A 21,030-nucleotide genomic window follows, 5' to 3' on the forward strand; every position below is an offset into this window, starting at 1 on the left:
AGAAGAGGAGGTCCCACCACAACAAGAGGCCAACTCATGTTAGTATGATGAGATTTGTTCAATCTCATGTCCAGCACATTCCATGAAAGTAAAATATAATTTTCATTATTGGTGAAACTTTCATCCCTTATGAATTATTTACAAACAATATTAGGAATAATTGAATGACACATGAATTACAAGGTTGATGATAACTAAATCTTAACATTAATGTGGTTGTTAGAGTTTCAAACTATATAGGATTTCTCTCCATTATTGTAAGCGGCATTTTTTAAGTCACAAAGAACTTATCCCCATACTTCTTATGTGCATCTAAAGGCAAATGGCATAATTTTAAGAAGAAATTCAAAGGAGAATGGTGCATCACATACTAGTCATGATATCTTAGCATATAATGTAGGTTTCAAAATTCCTTCTAGATGTATTAGGTATTTAGATTTGAACAAAATATTATTATGCAATGTTCTAGACAAAGAACCCTAGCCAAAAATCCCTATCTTGAGCACTTGTATTTGAATTGGATAGGATTCAAGGTTGAAAAGCCATGGATTTATTAATGATCAAATGATAAAAACTCTTTTGGATTATTGCAACAAATGATAAAACCTGTTTGGCTAGATGATGAACTCATCTAGAGTTCATATTTGAACTTCATGGTCATGAATCTCATAGCTATTGAGTTTATACACCATCATAATGGTCATGGGTGTATGCATTTGTAAACCCAAGTATCTAGCTAATATTTATGTCGTTGTATCTATTGTTGCTATAGAATTTTATAAAACATCAATAGACCTGTAGATGTAATAAAGCCTCTACAATTTGTTTAATAATAAATGTGGTTTTGTTGTTCTTACCACCAAGGTTGAAACCTTATATAAACAAGTCTAGTTGGATTCAATTTATAGACTTGACTAAAAGATTGAGGATAATGTGTTGATATAATTCTCCAATTATTTTCTATCACGCTCTTAATAAATTCTCAATGACAAGTCCTTGATAAATCCTTCATGATCACTTTCATGATTTCAAATGATTAAAATCAGCATGCAATATGTTCATTCACAATAGCTAATACAAGGGAATTAGTAAAAAATATTTTGATTTTGATTTTTTTTTTAAGTTCGGATTTCAAACTATGAAAGTGGCATGCTATGGTAGAAGATGAGAGACCAAGGGATTGAACCTGAATCTCTAAGATTAGATTATGATGTGACCAAAATATAGAAAAGTTGTGTGATGAATTCATATATTATTATATTATTTGTACATTTATTATTGTATTCAAAACAATTTAATTAAAATAGATCTACAACAAAAAAAAGAAAAAATACCATTACAACAATAACAATTCATATTATTACATTAGAAAAATACACAATTTTAAATCCTTGATCTTCCCACAGTCACAAAATACTTCCACCAATTCTTTTCTAAAACCCTTCAAATTATATTTTGCAAATAACAACTTAATCAATTGATAAACAAATACCATTATTTCCCTTCTCTGTCAGCTTCTTTCAGATCTCTCATAAGCTGCCAAATTAAGTCATATCTTTGTTGCCAGTTAAAATGATTGAATGAGCTTCTATCATTTCACTAGCATTGTGGTTTTGGGTTTATTCCCTTATGTTCGTCGTCTTTTTCGTGTTCGAGTTTCATGGCATTTGGATTTATTCTTGGTGAGTTATCGATTCCGGTATTGGCCTGGTTGATATTTTCTTACCGGTCATTGTGGCAGTGTGTTGAGCGAAGTTGGATCGGGTTGCGGTTGATCTCCGTGACTTGCAAATCATTGGTTTATGCTTCTTGTGTCGTGTCCAATGTTCCCAGAGGACCGCGCATTGTTTTATGCATTTTGGAAGTTGTTCTTAATGATTTGAGTCGAGTTTTTACCGTTACACGTTTCATGAATTGGTTGGTCGTTGGGCAGACTTGATTAAGTTGTTATTATTAATGGATGGTATACATGGAGGTTTGTGAATCAATTGAGAAGACAAAAGTTAGAAGATCGAAGATAGAAGACAGAAGATTGAAGATAGAGTTTAAAGATCGAGTGAAGATGTAGATCCGACGAGATTCTGATCTTATGGACTGAGGCCGGAAGGGCTGAGGTCCGAATTAGGGTAGAACTGATAGACTGTTTCCGGAGGTCGATTGATATGTGGATGATTTGTGGATCTTATATTTGTGTTGTAAGCATTGTTTGTATCCTGGATTGTGATCCAACATGTGTCATGTGTAATTCTTCAGACTGTAATAAGAATTGTTCATATTGTTTACCGATTATGTATTATGTATTGTTACTGGTTGTTCTTTCTGCTATTTTTGGCATTCTGTTACTGGTTACCGATATATCTTGCATGGTTTTTGTGTTAGGCTGCAAGGATGGGTTGTCCTTCGTTGGATCTCCCTACCTTGACGGCATCAATATTACCCTCAAACCTTCATTAATATATTATTTTAACGGCATAGATATTCACACCAATTAGGAATTCTAACAAAACCTATGATATCAATATAATTATATATGCCATCTAGTTAATATATGAGATGATGTCCATCTATAAACTTCATGTGAACTGATGACTTGCACCAGACTTTGAACTTTAAAAGATGACCTGTCATGTCACTATCACTTGCATCAGCCCCAATTGTGCCTAAAAAGAATTGAGCCTTATGAGATGACCTACACACCAGAATGATCCGCATTCCCACTATTTAAAATTTTTTATTTTGCATATAATTATATAATGTGACCAACAAGATGTGCAAACATCTATATTTATAATTAGAATTTACTAGTAACTAGACATCCCCTGCTAATGGCGCTTGATATTATTGCCATGCTAGGGCACAAGCTAAATTGACTTGTCCTAGGAATGGCAGAGTAAATGTTATTTTGAGAGGGCTTCCAACCAAAATCCTAGATGTGCACATGTGGAAAGCATGTCCTTAGATTCTCATGTTCCTTGTACAACAAACAATAAAGTGACATGATTGCTCTGATGAATGAGTTAAAGTTGTCTCTTTGAAAGGACCTTAATTTTTAAATGTTTACAGCGATTCCCCTTTGAAGTACTATAAAGGCTAAAGACACCACTAGTTGGAAATTACGACATTCTTAACAAGCTTTTCCATTTTAACCTCGTACTCAAAAGTAAGTACTGTAGAAGTATAAAAATGACCATATTCCTAAATGAATATTTTATGTTCATTTCTCTATTTAATTAAATCCAATTTAATTAAATTACCCACATTCCTCTATTTAATTAAGTAAATTACTCAATTTATTTAAATTAAATTCACGGTATCATTTAATGAATAAATCATTTTATTTAATTAAATCCCTTCTATCCACTTTTAATTAAATTCAAATTTAATTAAATAGTTATCCTAAATTGAATAAATCTAATTTATTTAATTTCCCCAAATTACAACCAAATTGAATTAAATTAACTTTATTTCAATTAAATCCTATTATCCCTCCATCCACTTGTATTTTCCTACATATCCCACTTGCTTTCTAAACCCCTTTCTAATCCCTTCTAGACTCTTCTAATCGCTTCTAATTAGCCTAACCCATCTTCTAAACTTTGTCACATCCTTAAACAAGGGGAAGTCACTTCTCAAAACCTTAAAGTCTTTGATAACCATTAAAGGCTTCAAGTCTTCAACCACTTAATTCCCCAAAGTCTTCATAACCATTAATGGTTAACTCAAACCCTCTTACATGGTTAAAGAATTTCTTTTAACTCAACCTTCATCCAACCCAAGGGTCTCATCAAGCCTTTAATGCTTTGACCATGATTATCTCTTAATCATTTGCACAAGGGTTTATCCTTAGATTAACTCTTAATCCAATGGGTAAGCCTAACTTAAGCTTAACCCTTATCTCTAGATAACCATGAGGTCTTCTCAGGCATTTAATGTCTCCAACCCCTTCTCTCAACCCAACCCTATGTTGACATTTGTCACCATTTCATTGGTGCCAATTGCAAACATGGATCCCCAACTTTCAAACTCATCCCTTGATTATATCTTTCAATCCTGACCATCCATTGCCCTGTTTTTGCTATAAATAGAGCTCTCATTCCTCCATTTTTACATAGAGATCAATCCAACTTTGTAGTATCATACTTATGCTCAAATACATTCAAGCTTTCATCTTATTTTATGCTCATCATTTTAGCCTCTCTTTTAGATAGAAATTAATCTAAATATGCATGTTTTAGAATACTTTCTATTATCATTAGCTTAAATCATTGAACTAATATAGTATGCTAGGATAGTTTGTTTACTATCCTTGTCATCTTATAGTTAGTTTATTGCATTTCTAGAATTATGCATAGTTTAGGATGCATTTCATTCTAAAATCTATCAAAGCATCCCTCGTTCTTGCATTTGCCATCCCTAAACCATTTTACTCAATGATCTGAGAGCAAAAATATTGGTTTGAGGGACATTGTAAGATAGAGAACCATGGGACCAACCTTGGGAAGCTGAGTGATACTTCATTACTCCATAGCTTGCACCAAGAAGTCCTGTGTGTGTGTGTGGATAGGTATTTTGGAACATTTTTTCACATATTGAGTTCTATCGACCCGCTTTTCCCGCATACAAGTACTAAATCCCTTTTCAACATTGTTGTAAAGTGGAAAATTAGATCCTAGTGGTTCCTCACCTAGGAGAGAGAAAGGAAACCACTAGGATAATTTTCACTTGGGAGATACTTTACATTCAAAAGAGGGGTTGAATTCTCTAGATCTAAATCCTAGAGTGAATAAGGATCTGAATACTAAGTGAATTGCAAGGGTGCAATGCAATTTACCCTCTTTTGTAAGTAGAAGAGTTGACTTATTGACTATGAAGACAAAAATGATGAAATAAGATCACGTTGTAACGTCAGATCTAAGATATTTAGACTAATATGGATCTACCCTACAAATTTGGAGAAAAGTCATCGGGGTCGGGTTGAAGTTGCACCTGGTCCTCCGAAAAATCCGCACGCCGAAAAGGGTTTTTCCGTCTCTGAAAATAAAGCCCAAACCTGCAATTACAACTACGCGCTTGCAACCTACACACAGAAATGAAGGGAATAAGGGTTGTGGATAGGGGTTTTCCTTAGTCAAACCCTCGTTGAGGAATCAACCTTGAAAGAAACTAATTGCAAATGCTTAAATGTAAATGATGGAAATGTATACCTTGTAGATCTGCAATTTGTCGATGAAGATTGCTTTTCTTTTTGAATGTAATCACAAGTGTTGCATGAAATGACATGTAAAGTGACAAAACTTTAACACACACTCATGCTTGCAAATGAATGTTGTAATGTTGCTCCAATGGATGAAAGAAGAAGACACATGAAGAAGGAGATGTTTGAAGACTTAACACTTGAATGCTTGATGATGATAATGGAGACCTTCCGCTTGTTTACCCAATTTTCGCTTATCCTTGAATCTTATGCAAATGAGAGGACTAACTCCCTTTTATACTAGCCTAGGAGAATTATTTTTCATCTCACTAAAGGCCGACATCGGGGAGATTAAATCCCGATAAACAAACTAGGCTCAAGGGTTAGATGGACCTATCTTAGGGCCACCTTAAGAGGGAGGACAGGGGCCTAGACAAGGTCCTGAGGTGATATTAGGGCTGAGATGGGAGGAAGTTCAGAGTGGGGAGAGGGGTCTCAATTTAACAGGAAGATGCAGTAGCAAAGGTGAGGGCCTAAAATGCGGTCAAAATTGCAAGGGTCGCAATTTTATGACGCTACAATTGCCATGAGAGCGCCAACAAACTTGCATATTTCCTTTCAAATCTTGGTGTTTCAGTAGCTCCTATAGATGGCTCCTTTCAACACACTACATGAGGGACAACAACAATGAATAGAAACCAGCTTGAACTACAAAGAACAAAGAAGTCAGACACCAACTCTCCTCAAATTTTGTTTGGATCAACTCATCACTTTGGATATTATTTTCAGAAAAAAAATATAAAATGGTTCTTTCCTGTTTTAAAACAAAAATGAAAAGAGAAAAGCCACAAACAACGATCATTTTCTTATTCCAAGGGAGTTTTAGCAAGTCAGATGATCTGTGATGCATGATATTGAGGTACATTGTAAGGCCAAACAAAATACATAACATTACTTTTAAGTAATTGTTGAGATAATAAGTTAAATGGATATGACTTTCCTTTACACCATATATTTTTTGTCCTAGTGAATGAAAATGAACAAAGATAAGCAAAGATCAATTTGTGCAAAATGCAGGTCTACTGGTTTGTCAATCAATTTGTGCAAACATGGAATTCTGCTAGATCCAGATGATTGACTTCGAGGAGTAACTCACTAGGGAAAGGTTGTTGTAGTTAGCAAGTCCAAATAATGGCAAAGTTAATTATTTTATATCTTTCAACTCTACTCTATGTCCTACAAAAATGCAGTATTTAACCAAGCTTACAGAACAAAAGGATGTAGGGATAAAGTTTTTGGGATGGTCAAAATGTTTCGTGAATTTCAGAATATGTAGGGGAATGGCTATTCTAGTAACTTAAAAGCTGAATTTTTAAAGACAATCTGCTCAATTTCCAAGGTTAATCCTCCCCTTTTAGCTTTTTAGGGGTTTCTAGTATTACCATTTTCCCTTTTAAAAGTTACTTTTTCAATTCCTACACACCCATTGCCACCAATTGTCCAATAAAGAGTGGCATCCCCTCTAGGTCCCCAGGAACACATACCCCTTCATCTTTATGGAACACTGAATTATTTGTAGATCTTAACACACATTAGTATATAGAACTCTGAGAATTTTGAATTTATTGCACAACTAAGAACCTTGAGATTAAAATGAACCGAGAAGTTAACTGATGCGGGGATGAAAACAAGTGTTGTTATAGAAATTAGTGTTTAATTGATGTGTGGATGACAAAGTGTTGTTGCAGGAGTTATAACACTCAATGCCAAATCCTGATCAAGTCAGGGCACAGCTTCCCCTTGACATCAGGTACCCAAACAAAACAGTTGATGTTACATGTTACATGCAAAGGTTGGAATCTCTCCTGAAGTCTTTTTAACTATTAAGTAAAGCATTTGAAGAGATATCATGGTAAAGTCAATCTCAACCTCTACCATGTTTACCAAGGAACCACCCTTTGCTCTTTCAAATATTTATCCAAAGGATTTGGTGTCATTAAGCAAGGAAAGATCAGTTGCATGATGACAATTCATTATGTGTTGTAAAGGCTGGATCACGTCTTTCGATTGACATCATAGAAGAGCATCAATTTTCTTTCATAGCAAGAGTTCAGCATCTAGATTTCCCTAGATTGGACACATCTTTTTTCTTTGAATACTTGAAAAATATTTTGTACTATTTATCTATCTTATACTTTTCCCCAACCTTCCCAAAAGGTTGACTTATACAAATTCTTAGATCATGCACATCTGACAAGTGTTCTAGGAGAGAATGGGGCAATGTGATAATGTGATATTCGACTGGAGTAAATGGAGGGCTTCCTAAAAAGGAATTTTTTGAAGCAGGTGGTCCCATTAAATTTGTAGCACAGTTCTGCCTAAAAATTTAAGCTCCTAAATTGAAGGAAGCTGGTGGTCCTATGAGCAGTACTAAAAAAAGAATTTTTTTTATATTTTATTTTCCCTCTAAAATTTTTGGCGGGACACATCTCAACTCTTTTCTAATTGCCAAGTGGCAAATAAAATTCCTAAGCTAATGGGATAATTTCTAGCCCCACCCCATTTTCACCTACTAAAAAATGGAAGCCAGAAAAGTAGGAGTTTCTATTTTTTAGGAGCAGATTCTCTTCCTTAAAAATAGAGCTTAAGCCCCCATGGGACCCCTGCCTTAAGGAAATAGAGCTGGAGATAAGGAAATAGAGCTGGATGGCGGTCCCATGAATTTTGTTTTGCACTTTAGCTTAAAAATTTCAGTGTGGAGATTAACTTAAGTTTAAACTCCTAAACTTAAGTAAATTGGTAATAAACAAATTTAGTTTTTTTTCTAAAATTTATGTAATTGACAAATGGCATAATGCATTCCTAAGTTGGTGGAACAGTTTCTAGCCCCACCCCATTTTTACTAGCTTAGATTTTCAAGCCTAAAAAGTAGGGGCTCTATTTTTTAGGAAATTATTCTAATTAATCTCGTAGCCAAAAAAAAAAAAAATTCATGGGACCGCCTCTTCATTAAAAATAGAGCTTAAGCCCCCTCCGTGAGACCCCTGCCTTAGTCCTTAAATGTGTTGCTACACACCACACTTTTTAAGTGTACTAAGAACTTAAAAAAGGATCTTTAGGAACCAAGGAACCTCTAATATAATGTGATAGTTGAAGAGGCCAAGATGCCACACTGAGTCACCATCATGTTCACAATAAAAAAAATTGCTTCTGAATCAGCTGTGTATGTTTTTAAAGTTTGTCAGATAAGAGTCCTTAAATGTGTTACTGCACACCAAAACTTTCAAGTGTAAAAGGAACTTGGAATAGCATAATAGTAGACCAGATCAGGATGCCTCACCATCATGTTCATAATTTTAAAAAATTGCTTCTAGAATTAGCTGTGTATATTTCGATACAAAAATATACACTGCTGATTCCAGAAACAATCTTCTAAATACTACGTAGATTGTGAAAAACACATGCCAATGTACAAAACCAATCAGAAGAACAAGGCAAACTCATGCCAATGTGCACAACTGATTAGAAGAATAAGGCAAACTCATGGAATGTGCACAACTGATAAGAAGAATAAGGCACTCCTCCATGCTATAAGAAATAAATGATCTAGGAAAATGAGCCCTTCATCAAAACATACACAGCTAATTCCACAAGCTAATATGCACAACTGGTCAGAAAAAAAGGCACTCTTCATGCTAGGAAATAAATTATCTAAGCAGAGCTCTTATTGCACTCTCAGATGCTAATGTAACTATTAATAGCTGGATATTCAATTACTTATGTTGAGTCTTAGTGCATGCAGATTTCTGTTTATGAGAGAAAAGACTGTATTCTGGTTCAAATGCTGCTGTACAGTGGGGATTTATAGCAGTGGATTTGAGGCATTCTCCTTGTTAGAATTTATGATTATTTCATCTCTGGAATTTCGTTCTGCATACCGGTAACTCTGAAATTTCGTTCTGAGCCTTTCTTTATCTGTACATTGATTTGATTTGAATTTACAAAGCCATTGATTTGATTTGAATTTACAAAGCCAGGAAACAGGGGACTGTCAAGTTGAAAGAAGAGTATATAGCAGTGAATTTGAGGCATTCTCCTTAAGTTAGAATTTACGATTATTTCATCTCTGGAAGTTCGCTCTGCATACCAGTAACTCTGAAATTTCGCTCTGAGCCTTTCCTTTATCTGTACATTAATTTGATTTGAGTTTACAAAGGCAGGAAACAGGGGACTGTCAAGTTGAAAGAAGAGGATATAGCAGTGGATTTGAGGCATTCTCCTTAAGTTAGAATTTATGATTATTTCATCTCTGTAATTTCGTTCTGCATACCAGTAACTCTGAAATTTCGTTCTGAGCCTTTCTTTTATCTGTACATTGATTTGATTTGAATTTACAAAGCCAGGAAACAGGGGACTGTCAAGTTGAAAGAAGAGAATAGCTTCATGGCAATGCTCAGAGTGCTGCTAAAAAATTAGTCCTTGCGTGTTGCCATTTGATTTCTTCTATTTTTGCTATTAGTGGCCATTCCTCTTTTGAGATAAAATGGTTTAAAACAGTATGTACAGCAACACTTGCAGTCAAATCCACGGCTATTTCACTTTATATGCTGCCATATCTTTGTACACTGAGCTCAGTACTAGAATACCCTGTAAAGTTAAATGAGTTCGTCCTGCAGCCACTTTGGCACTATTAGTAGTCATTTTCAGATGGCTGCAGCAGCTTTTGTCGTTGCATATTTTGTCCTACCATACAATTTAAGAGCGCAATGTATTTGGTTGTACTCATACAGTCTAGTGTCTGCTTTTTCATTTATTAGCGCCATGCCTTTGGTGAGAGAGGTTGAGAGTACCCGAGTCCAAATTTTGTAATTGATGGAAACAATCAGAATTTCCTTTATGAAAAGTTTCATTGGTCATAATTCTGAGGCAACATCTGTTTAATGGAGATAAATAGGCTTTAAAATTAGTAACCTTCTCTCAAGAGAGAGGTGATGGGTTTTTAATCTTCACATGAGTAACTGATATCCCTGACTCCTTAGTTTTGTTTAAGCTGTTATAGGATAGATGAGATATATACACTATATTATTTCCCTTAACATAGATGCCATTCTCTTTATTTGGTACGTCTATCATAGTTCATAGGCTCTGGCATCTGAGATTACAATAATAGCCTGTGTACATTCACCTACATATAATAAAGAATCTGATAATAAGTCTTCCAATGTCTATAACTCATAAAGCCAAAACACCGACATATGCTCCACAACAGCAAAAGTGCAAATCCGTTCTTAGGCTTACACAGTTGCATTAGTCTTAGAGTACAGCAAAAGCGTGAATGCATTCTTCTAAAGGCGTGCAAGCGCATTAGTCCCGGTGTTTAAGGTAAGAATATGCTAATCATGTCTTCTACATGGCGCATAAGAATATGCTAATCATGTGTTTTTTAACATAGGACAAAGACGACCACTGCTACTGCCACTAGCACAACCACACCTTTTTTATTGCCACTACCTAAATCCAGCATACGACAAACCATATTCATAGAAACGATGTTCTCCAAGTTTCTACACTCTAACAAGACCCTTATACAAAAGGGCAGATCTCCAGATTTTTCTTTCTATTATCAATGTACTTACATTATGAAGGGAAAAAAGTACAACATCAGTGGGGCGCTTTGTCAGTCAATACATATATATAATACTTCCAAATTCAGGTGCTGTTCACAATCTCCATTATGTATAGCCTCCGTTGTAATGTTGCAACTTTTCATACGTCCCACATGTTCAAAAAAGGCAGTCAACAAGATACATTTATGGTATCAAGATAAGCAAAAATTCAGAGGAATTTACGAGGGCTGGGTCACAATTCCTTTACAGAAACAAATAACATGGGACTCTTTTTGGACTCTATAGAAAAGCCACACTGTTCCTCTTAATGTAAAATTCATTTACAAATGCATAGAACTTGGATATGGATATACATCTCGCCTTCGACCCTTTTTTTGTTCTATTCAACGGGAACAGTGCTCCTAATGCAAGTTCACCTTGATGAACTTTTTCTTATTGGAAGGACACAGTGTTCCTCCTAATAGGTTTGGCATACAATGGAGCTCTCATCTCACATGACAGCCTCAGTATCTCTGAGAGGTCAACTGGGTGATCTTCTGAAGGTAACCATTGGAAATGGTGTAGCATTCTAGCCAACCATGTGTGTACAGTTTGTAAGCCCAAGGCTTTTCCAGGGCACACCCTCCTACCTGATCCAAAGGGTGCTAACCTTAAATCACTTCCCATGATATTTACTTCCTCCCCTCCCGCTGTTGGCATGAACCTATCTGGATTGAAGCTCAGAGGATCTGTCCATATGTCTTCATCATGGGTAATAGACCACATATTCACCATTGCAGTGGTTCCTGCAGGGATGTGGTGGCCACCAACATGTACATCATGGATTGCAAGCCTTGCCCAGGAGAGCAATGGACCAGGTGGGTGAATCCTCAGAACTTCCTTAACAACTGCTTGCAAGTATGACAACCTGGGAATGTCAGATTCTGCTACTTGCCTGGAATTCCCAACCACAGAGTCTAATTCCTCGTGGACCTTCGCTTGTACATTGGGATGGAGGATTAGCCTTGCTATAATCCACTCCATCAGAATGGCCACTGTATCAGTTCCCCTGAAGATCATCTCCTGCAGTACAAATATCCATACGAAAATTACACACAGGCATAAACAGATAGCCAAATACTTCATCAGAAAATAAATACGAAACTACTCATGAAAAAACTTCAGAAAATAAATACGATACTACTCATGAAAAAACTTCAAACCATTAACTGTTACCTAATTTTAATAGAAAATATCAGACACAGAATGAGACCGTCAGGCCTGTTGCCTCGGTAAACAGAGGTCATACGAAAGAAGGAACCAGAGAATCTTAGGAAAATCAGACTATCCCGTGTACTACTCTACCTACCTGAATGAGCTGCAAATCATTATCCAACAAACCCATCTGATGACACAGTCTAAAGACAATTTTCCAAACTATTAAGTTACAGAACATGACTCCGGTATAAAATATGAGAAAACATCAAAAAGTCTGCACAGGATGGAAAATGAGACATGACTACAACAAAATTGCCCAATATATTATAAAACATCTTGCAGAACCAATCGTAGAATAAACAACTTATGAAAACCATACTAATACGAGTCTGGAACAAGTCAATATATTTTTTTTTAATTGTGCAGAACAAATGATGAAGAAGATTAACATTACAAAACTTGTGACTAGAAACTATTTAAACAAGATAGGAAACGTGTAACTGCTTTAAAGTATTAAAAAAGGGCAAGAGCAATCATTCAAGGCACACCTTGACACACAATACAGGTGACGACATAATCTATTTTTAAGAAACAGAACAGGGCTGAGGCTAATTGATTTTTAGGCAATATATTATTAAAAAACCTACAAATACAATCATGCGAGCCACCCCAGCTACTGCAAAAAAATAATAAATCGAGGAGAGATTAACAAAAATAGCACTGTAGAATCATGATACTAATCAGAGGTTGTACGAAACCGAATCCACTCATAAAACCTAAAACCCCTAAACAAGCCAACCATACAATGATGCAAGTGAAGTATTTTTAAATATACTAAAGAAACACCTCACCAACCACACAAGCAATACCTAACAACTATCACTTAAAACGACATATACACATATAAAAGCTCCAACACTTAATTAACTTGCCCTCTAAACCAAGTCAAAAAGCCCCACAAGGCAACTGTTTTCCCAATCTCATGGTGATTCAAACATAGTATTAAATGGGCAGTTGCAACTGCAACCATGTTTGAAAATCAGGGACTCTAAACATCTTCCATAGCTGTTAACTGCATGACATTTTATAATGAATTCAATGATACAATAAAAAAATCTCCAATAGTGAAACAGTCTTAACAGTCATATCGATGGAAAAAGAAAGTTAAAACTAACACCCAAATGATCCAAGCCAGTACTTACCCAAAGTACAGCCACCATATCAGTATCAGTGAGCTTCTCATTCCCCTCGAGGGACAGCAGCACATCAACAAAGTCCAAATCAGCTCTATCATCCCCACCAGAAGGATTAGCCCTATGCTCTTCTATGATATTCTGCACAAATGCATACACTCTAGGTACTAAATCAGAACACCTCCTCCTAATCCTCTGCAAGTCCAGAAACCCCAAGATAGGAAGGTGGTCACCCCAATTAAAGGTACCCAACAGTGCATATCCTTCATTAACCATAGAGGCCAGTTCCTCAGCTTCAGAGTCCCCACACTCAAACCCATAACACCTCCCAAAAACAGACCCCATGATATTATTCAGAGAACTCCTTTGCAGAATCTCCCTTATCCTAACAGAATTGAGGTCAGCTGATGACTCAATGGATTGCAGCATGGTGTTAGTGAGGGCATGTCTGTGAGACTCAAAGGCCGAGATTCTTCTACGAATAAACAAGTGTGTAGCTGCAATCTTCCTAAGGTTTCTCCAATAATCACTGTAAGGAGCAAACCCAATGGCTCTATCAAACATTAGCTGGTAAGCAGATTCCTTTATGGGTCTGTCAGCAAAATCTGAACTGTTGAGTATTTCCTTTGCCAATTCAGGCTGGCTACATATGACCACTCTAGTGAACCCAAGGCTGAAAGCCATGAGCCTCTTGGCCTTATAGCGCTGGGCTAAACTAGCCAAAGACCTATGTGCAAGCCCTCCCATAACAAGAAGATTACCCAATATGGGCATTCCTCTAGGACCGGGAATAGGCTTCCTCTGGCTCCTAAACAGGCTTACTGCCCAAGCAGAACCACCAGGGTACAGCCATGTTACTACAAAGCCTAAGGCTACAATTATCATGGCTGTCGATAAAAGCACCCATATACTACAAACTGCATTATCAGGCCCCATTGACAAGTTAGGCTGGTTGTTTATAACAACAGGCACGGCCATCAGCCACAATGGAGACTGAGATTGTGAAGAAGAATCCATGCTTCAAACTTTTTTCTTCGGCTTGCTTATGCAGGTCAGGTAGATTAAATTGTTCGATTTGGGCAATGCACAGATACAGAGCTAAACAAGACACTAACACAGCTTAAGAAACAACAAATAAGGATTTCATGGATTGAATTGCAGAAGCTAACTTCTATTACAAAATCCAAATCCTCTCCTAAGCAGGGATGTTGTTGTATGCATTGACAACAAGGGTAGTGGGTTATTATTTATAAAGGGAAACAAACTAAATATATTCTGTATTAATTCCCTGCATCTATTCCCAATAAATTTGAGACGGACTGAGGAGACTCTGCCGCCCTTGTTGTGCAACACATGAATTTATTACTGGGGCCGTTATTTTTTCTGTTCTGCCCTCGACTCAGGAGTTAAGGCGGTCACTAACCATGATTAAGGACCACTGTTTAAATTTTATTTTTTAAGCTTTTTTTTTCAATATTTAGAGCGTGTGGGAAGATGTTTAATGTTTTGGGGAACTTAAATTATACCAGTTGTACTATTTGCATTGACGTGTGGATGCTAATCATTTGTTTTGTCAACTGAATTATTTATTTATTTTTTTTGTTTTTCATTGCTATATGAGATGCCTCCGTTTGGCCTCGGGATTATAATCTAATCATGTATGTAACATTTTTTTATGTATGTGAATAATGATTAGTATTCACAATTACCCATTATTTTTACAAATGTCACAAGTCTGGGAATTGTCCCCAGTTTTTGCATCCTTAATTAATTAAGGTTAATGTGGGAGGATTTAAACACTTGAGCAGTTGTGATTAGTAGAATGGGATTTTGCGGGGTTTTGTGAAAGTTTACAAGATTGTCAATGGGTTTTTGATTTGTTGGTAAAGTTGAATGGTTTTTAATGAGCTGATCAAAGATAAGTCTTGATTCTGGATAGTGCCTCGAGCCAAGGTTTCAGCTTAAGGTTCGTGTTCCTATGTATGTAATCGATTTGTTTGGTATGACTTGGTCATGATGGTACAATTGTGTTAATACTAGAGATGGGCTTTGAGTACCTATAAAAGTTGTTTGCTTGATGTACATATAAGAGCTTGTGTTCTTATGTATGTGATCAATTTGTTTGGTATGACTCCGTCATGATGGTACAATTGTGTTATTAGTAGAGATGGGCCTTGAGTACCTATTAAAGATGCTTGCTTGATGTACATATAAGAGCTCATGCTTTTATGTATGTGATTGATTTGTCTGGTATGCCTTGGTCATGATGGTACAATTGTGTTAATACTAGAGATGGGCTTTGAGTACCTATAAAAGTTGTTTGCTTGATGTACATATAAGAGCTTGTGTTCTTATGTATGTGATCAATTTGTTTGGTATGACTCCGTCATGATGGTACAATTGTGTTATTAGTAGAGATGGTCCTTGAGTACCTATTAAAGATGCTTGCTTGATGTACATATAAGAGCTCATGCTTTTATGTATGTGATCGATTTGTTTGGTATGACTTGGTCATGATGGTACTATTGTGTTACCAGTAGAGATAAGCCTTGATTACCTATAAAAGTTGTTTGCTCGATGTACATATAAGAGCTTGTGCTCTTATGTATGTGATCAATTTGTTTGGTATGACTTTGTCATGATGGTACAATTGTGTTATTAGTAGAGATGGGCCTTGAGTACCTATAAAAGACGCTTGCTCGATGTACATGTAATAGTTCATGCTCTTATGTATGTGATCGATTTGTTTGGTATGACTTGGTCATGATGGTGCAGTTGTGTTTTTAGTAGAGATAGGCCTTGAGTACGTATAAAAGATGTTTGCTTCATGTAGATATAAGAAAATTTGAGGGTGGTAAGAACATTAAGGCATGCTATAGTAGAGGAGAAGAGTGATGAACTTCCTTGGTAGCAATTAGGTTATTAGTTTGATTCAACATGGATCGAAACAAAGATATAAAGAGGTGTTGTATGCTGATGTAAGAAAGTAGTCAAGAGTTTAATCTAAAGTGTAACGATTAATGTGTGTATGTATTGTCCTAATCACTAATTAAATGTTCTCTTATGACGATGTTCTTGTGTATTAAAATGACTTAAGATGATGTGTTTCGATACATGTGCTGGGACACACAATTGTGTTATTAGTAGAGATAGACCTCGTGCACTATAAAAAGATGTTTGTTTGATGTACATATAAGAGCTCGTGCACTATGTATGTGATTGATTTGCTTGGTATGACTCGGTCATGATGACACAATTGTGTTATTAGTAGAGATAGACCTTGAATACCTATAAAAGATGTTTGCTTGATGTACATATAAGAAAATTTAAAATTGTTAAGGCATGCTATAGTAGAGTTTAATGATTAATGTGCATATTTATTTAAGGTGATTCTTTTATGCATGTGCTGGGACACACAATTTGAAGTAAAACTTTGAATTAAATGATATAACATAACAAAATGGTAAATATAAATCTAAAATTAGTAATTTTGTTTAAAAAAACAATTAATCATTATGACTTAGATTAAATACATGCATATAAACATTATAATTAAACAAATAGAAAATTATTCAATTATGTTCCTTTTCCCTCTACACTATAATAAATATAATATAATATTATTAAACTTTATTAAAAGTAACTTAAACTTGTTCTCTTAATTTCATTTAAAATATATTTTATACTTTGTTAAAATTAATCTATTTTAAATTTCTAAAAATAAAAATAAAAAATTTAATCATGGTTTATTAAAGACTATGTACATCTTTATTGTTATATATTATTTATTTATATAAAGTATTTAGAATGTTTATTTAATTTATAGTAAACTCTTATTTTAATGAATCATATATACCAGCTAATTATTATAAATATTATAAAATATATTCATAATATTTTACTAATATTTATATATTATTAATTTAGATTATAAGGTGTGAATTAAATAATATTATATTAAATATGATTATAACAAGAATTGGGAAAAGGAATGTGTGTATTTGAATTCATCTTAAATGGAGGATGTATTATATAAATCATGCTCTTAAAAGGATGTGTTCATTAGTTTATATGTGTACCGAATTATTCTCAAGTAGGTGTGCCTAATCACGATTTTTCTCTATAATTGGCTATTTAAAAGAAATATTAACACACTTTTGAATGATAAATATTTATTTGTTTTATTTTATTAAATTGATAATTAAGTTGTAAAGGAGAAATTTTATTTTAATTTTTAAATACACATATAACTTGATTTGTTTAATTATTAATTTATATGTTTCTTATTTAATGAATGAGAAAGTAAATTAGAATTTAAATAATCATTCTAATAAAATTTAAAGAACTAATAATAAGTGTATAATAAAAATTATTGAAGAAGTGTGGTAAGTGATAAGATTATTTAGCATATTGTTTATTATTTGTAACAATTAAATAAGTGGTAAAATGGGTTGGGGGCCTAGCTTGATTGGCGAGAGCTTCTAGTGGTGAAACACAAGGTCATGAGGTCTAGTCTAAAAAAAAAAAGTGGTAAAATATTTTACCATGTTATTTATTAAGTGTAACATTCAAAATGATGTGTAGCCTAATTATTGTTTATTTTTTGGTATGGTATGGTATCGTCCTAAATTAACTTTGAATTAAAATTGTTAGTAAAAGTGGGTAAAATTGTTAATGTAGGCTATAAAAAATATCCTTGCATTTTAACCTATTCTCATCATCAATCAACTGATTTTTTTTTATCATTAATCACGTAAATTGTTTAATTAATTAGGTTACATTTCTTACATCTACTAATTTTTTTGTGTGCTAACATTAGTTACTTAATATAAGCTAACGTCTATCACCCCACACTCTTCAATTAAAAATAAAATATTTATATTTTAATCAAATCCACATCATATATTCATCTAATTTGAAATTGCTTAAAATTCCAAATGAAATTAACATTTGATAATAGCCATCCAAATCACAAAAATGAATCATAACCATTCAATCCCAACCTATCAACCAATTAAAAACCAAATTAGAATCCAAATCATCAAATCCAAAATAAAGTCAGTCATAAACCTTAGTCATCAAATCAATCAAAAATCTTAGCCATTTCTTTCCAACTACCTTATGTCCAAATATAATTCAACTATTAATCTTAACCATCTACTTAAACAAGTCAATATCAACCCTCCATACACCAACTACAAGCAATTATTTCGCCAAATTCAAATTCCAAATTCCTCTCACTCGATCCTATCCATCCATTCTAAATCAATCTCAATCTTCATTCATTGTGTCCCTCATCTATAAATCAATCCATTAAAGCATATGACAAGCGCGCACGCGCACACACACCCACACACACACTAGGTTTGTGTTTGTTTGTAACTTTCCAATTTAAATTTACATACAATAGTGTGTGTGTGTGTGTTGGATTCATTTTATTTTGTTACCATCGCTCCCAGTTGATTGTTTCTGGGTTTCGGGACAATTCTTATGCTTACCAATTACTTTTCCTTCATTACCGACATGATTCTTGGCATGTGGATCTATTTTGGGTCTTGTCCGATGTTCTTTGGCATGTGGCCGACCTTCCTGCTGAACTGCACCTCTTGGTTGTTATTTTTCGGAAAGATTTCTTTAATTCTTAGGGCCGACCTAATTACATGTTTCATTTTCCTGCATTGGTAAATGTAATCTTATGAGGTCGACCCAGATATGTTCCGGTGGGTATAAATATGATATTATGTAATCATTTGTAGGGGCAGAGGAAGTAGAGTTGAGAATAAGGATTGAGATTCACATTTTTTGATTTGGTTGATTCTTAGAGTCTCGGTTGGATTGTATCTAGCTGATAGCCTGCATGTAACCGGTTAACTACTGGATGTTCTTTGATGATTAAATGATGATACCCAAATGGTTGCCAGAAGTTCTAAAGCAATAATATGATCTTCTTATGCAATCTTGTTATGTTTTCTTGTTGCTTTCGTTGTGTTACTCTTGCTGCATAAGTCGGTTGATTCTCTTTGAGGGTTTTACTGGTTATGGTTGCATCAAGTGGTATCAGAGCTGGTTATGGATTAGCTAGTGGAAGAATTGTTTACAAGCATTGAGGTATTCCTTTGGGTGGACAGATCATCGATTAGAGGCAGGTTGTGCTTGTGTTTAATAGATCGTTGAGGGGAGGCAATTGAAACCGGTAGTTAGATCACCGAGTTGAGGCAATTCATCGGAGTGGAAGAGGAGATGTCGCCTAGAAGGACAAACCCCCGAAGGGTAGAGCAGATGATGGAAGACTTCAAGAATTAAATGAGGAATGAAATCCAAAATGCTTTGGATGGTTTGCGAAGAAACTCTGAATCTGAGGATGAATATGAAGAAGCTGAAGGACCAGAAGATGAAAGAGAGGAGAGATTCCTGATAGTAGTGGCACAAATGAGTAAAGTTCATAAAGTTGAGGTTTCCAACTTTTCCGAAATACTGAACCCGGAGGATCTGATCGATTGGATTAGAGAGTTAGGGGATTACTTTGAGTTTGAGGATGTCAAGGACCCACAGAGAGTCTAATTGGCATAGACCAAGTTGAAAGGGCATGTTGGCTTATGGTGGAAAGAATTGCAAAAAGATAGAGTGGAGAATGGTGAATTGAAGATCACTTGGTAGAGATAGATGGTTGCAAGATTGAAGGATAAGTTCATACCGGGAGACTATGAATTGGAGTTGTTCAAGAAGTTGCAGAACTTGAATTAGAGAAACATGACTGTGAAGGAATATACTGAGGAATTCTACAAGGTGGTGATTAGATCTGGACATAGAGAGATGGACCGAGAAAAGGTGGTGAGGTATATAAATGGACTTGCTTTTAACATTCAGGATGAGATGAGTATGTTGAGGGTTTCCACAATTGAAGAAACTTACTAGTATGCTTTGAAGGCTGAGGAGAAGATGAGAAGAAGACAACCGAGTAGAGGGAAGGAGAAATTCAAGGGACAGATGAGTGACACTATGAAGAAACCGGTTGAGGAAGATGAATCAAAACCCAAGTGGAGTAAAGAACTGGAGCATAAGACACAGAGGAAAGGCATTGGCAGTACCGGTAGAGAATTTCCTAGCAAATGTTTCAAGTGTGGAGAAACTAGACATAGATTCTATGAATGTATGTAGGGAATGGCAAGAAGTTGTGTGTCAAATGAGGAACCAGAAGGTGAAGGTACTGAATCTGATTGTGCACCAGAGCAAGGAGAATCCCTTATGTTCAAAAGAAAGGATACCGGATCTACTCAGAGGAAGAGTCTTTTTTGGACTATGTGTAAATTAGGTGGCTATGGTAAGTGTTGCAAGGTTATTCTAGATAGTGGAATTACTAACAATTTGGTATATGAGGAGATGGTTGTGAAGCTTGGATTGAAGAGGCTTGAGCATCATTGTCCTTATGAGGTAAGTTGGTTACAAGATGATCAAAAGATAGAGATAAAGGAGCAGTGTTTAGTGAATTTTAATATTGGGCCTTTCAGAGATGAGGTTTTGTGTGATATTGTATCTATGAGTGCTTGTCATGTCTTGTTGGGAAAGCCTTGGCAGTTTGATAGAGGAGCTATTTATGACTGTAGAAGAAACCCAGTCACTATTGAGAAGGATGGGCAGAAGTTCACATTGATTTCTTTGAAGGAGAAAGAGAAGGAGGTGAAGAATCTGAGTCCTGAGGAAAGTTGTAGTACTGAGAAACCAGTGGCAGAGGTTATATCGAAAGATTTGAAGAAAGATCTAATGGAACTAGTTGCAGAGGTTATACCAGAAGGTGACATGAGTTTGCATAATGATCTGA

At 35.2% G+C, this 21,030-nt stretch overlaps 1 protein-coding gene across 1 annotated transcript; it reads right to left on the minus strand.

Annotated features, from left to right (window-relative positions):
• Nucleotides 1-11,119: 11,119 nt before the first annotated feature.
• Nucleotides 11,120-14,545, minus strand: LOC131067092 (cytochrome P450 78A4). The gene is made up of 2 exons (XM_058002026.2): nt 13,221-14,545; nt 11,120-11,883 (listed from the first exon to the last, which is right to left on the minus strand). Exons 1-2 carry the CDS (start codon nt 14,226-14,228, stop codon nt 11,254-11,256), a joined length of 1,638 nt encoding a protein of 545 aa, XP_057858009.1. The 5' UTR covers nt 14,229-14,545; the 3' UTR covers nt 11,120-11,253.
• Between the last annotated feature and the right edge of the window lie 6,485 nt (nt 14,546-21,030).

Source organism: Cryptomeria japonica, chromosome 5 (genome assembly GCF_030272615.1).
Source record: "Cryptomeria japonica chromosome 5, Sugi_1.0, whole genome shotgun sequence".
Lineage (NCBI taxonomy): Eukaryota > Viridiplantae > Streptophyta > Pinopsida > Cupressales > Cupressaceae > Cryptomeria > Cryptomeria japonica.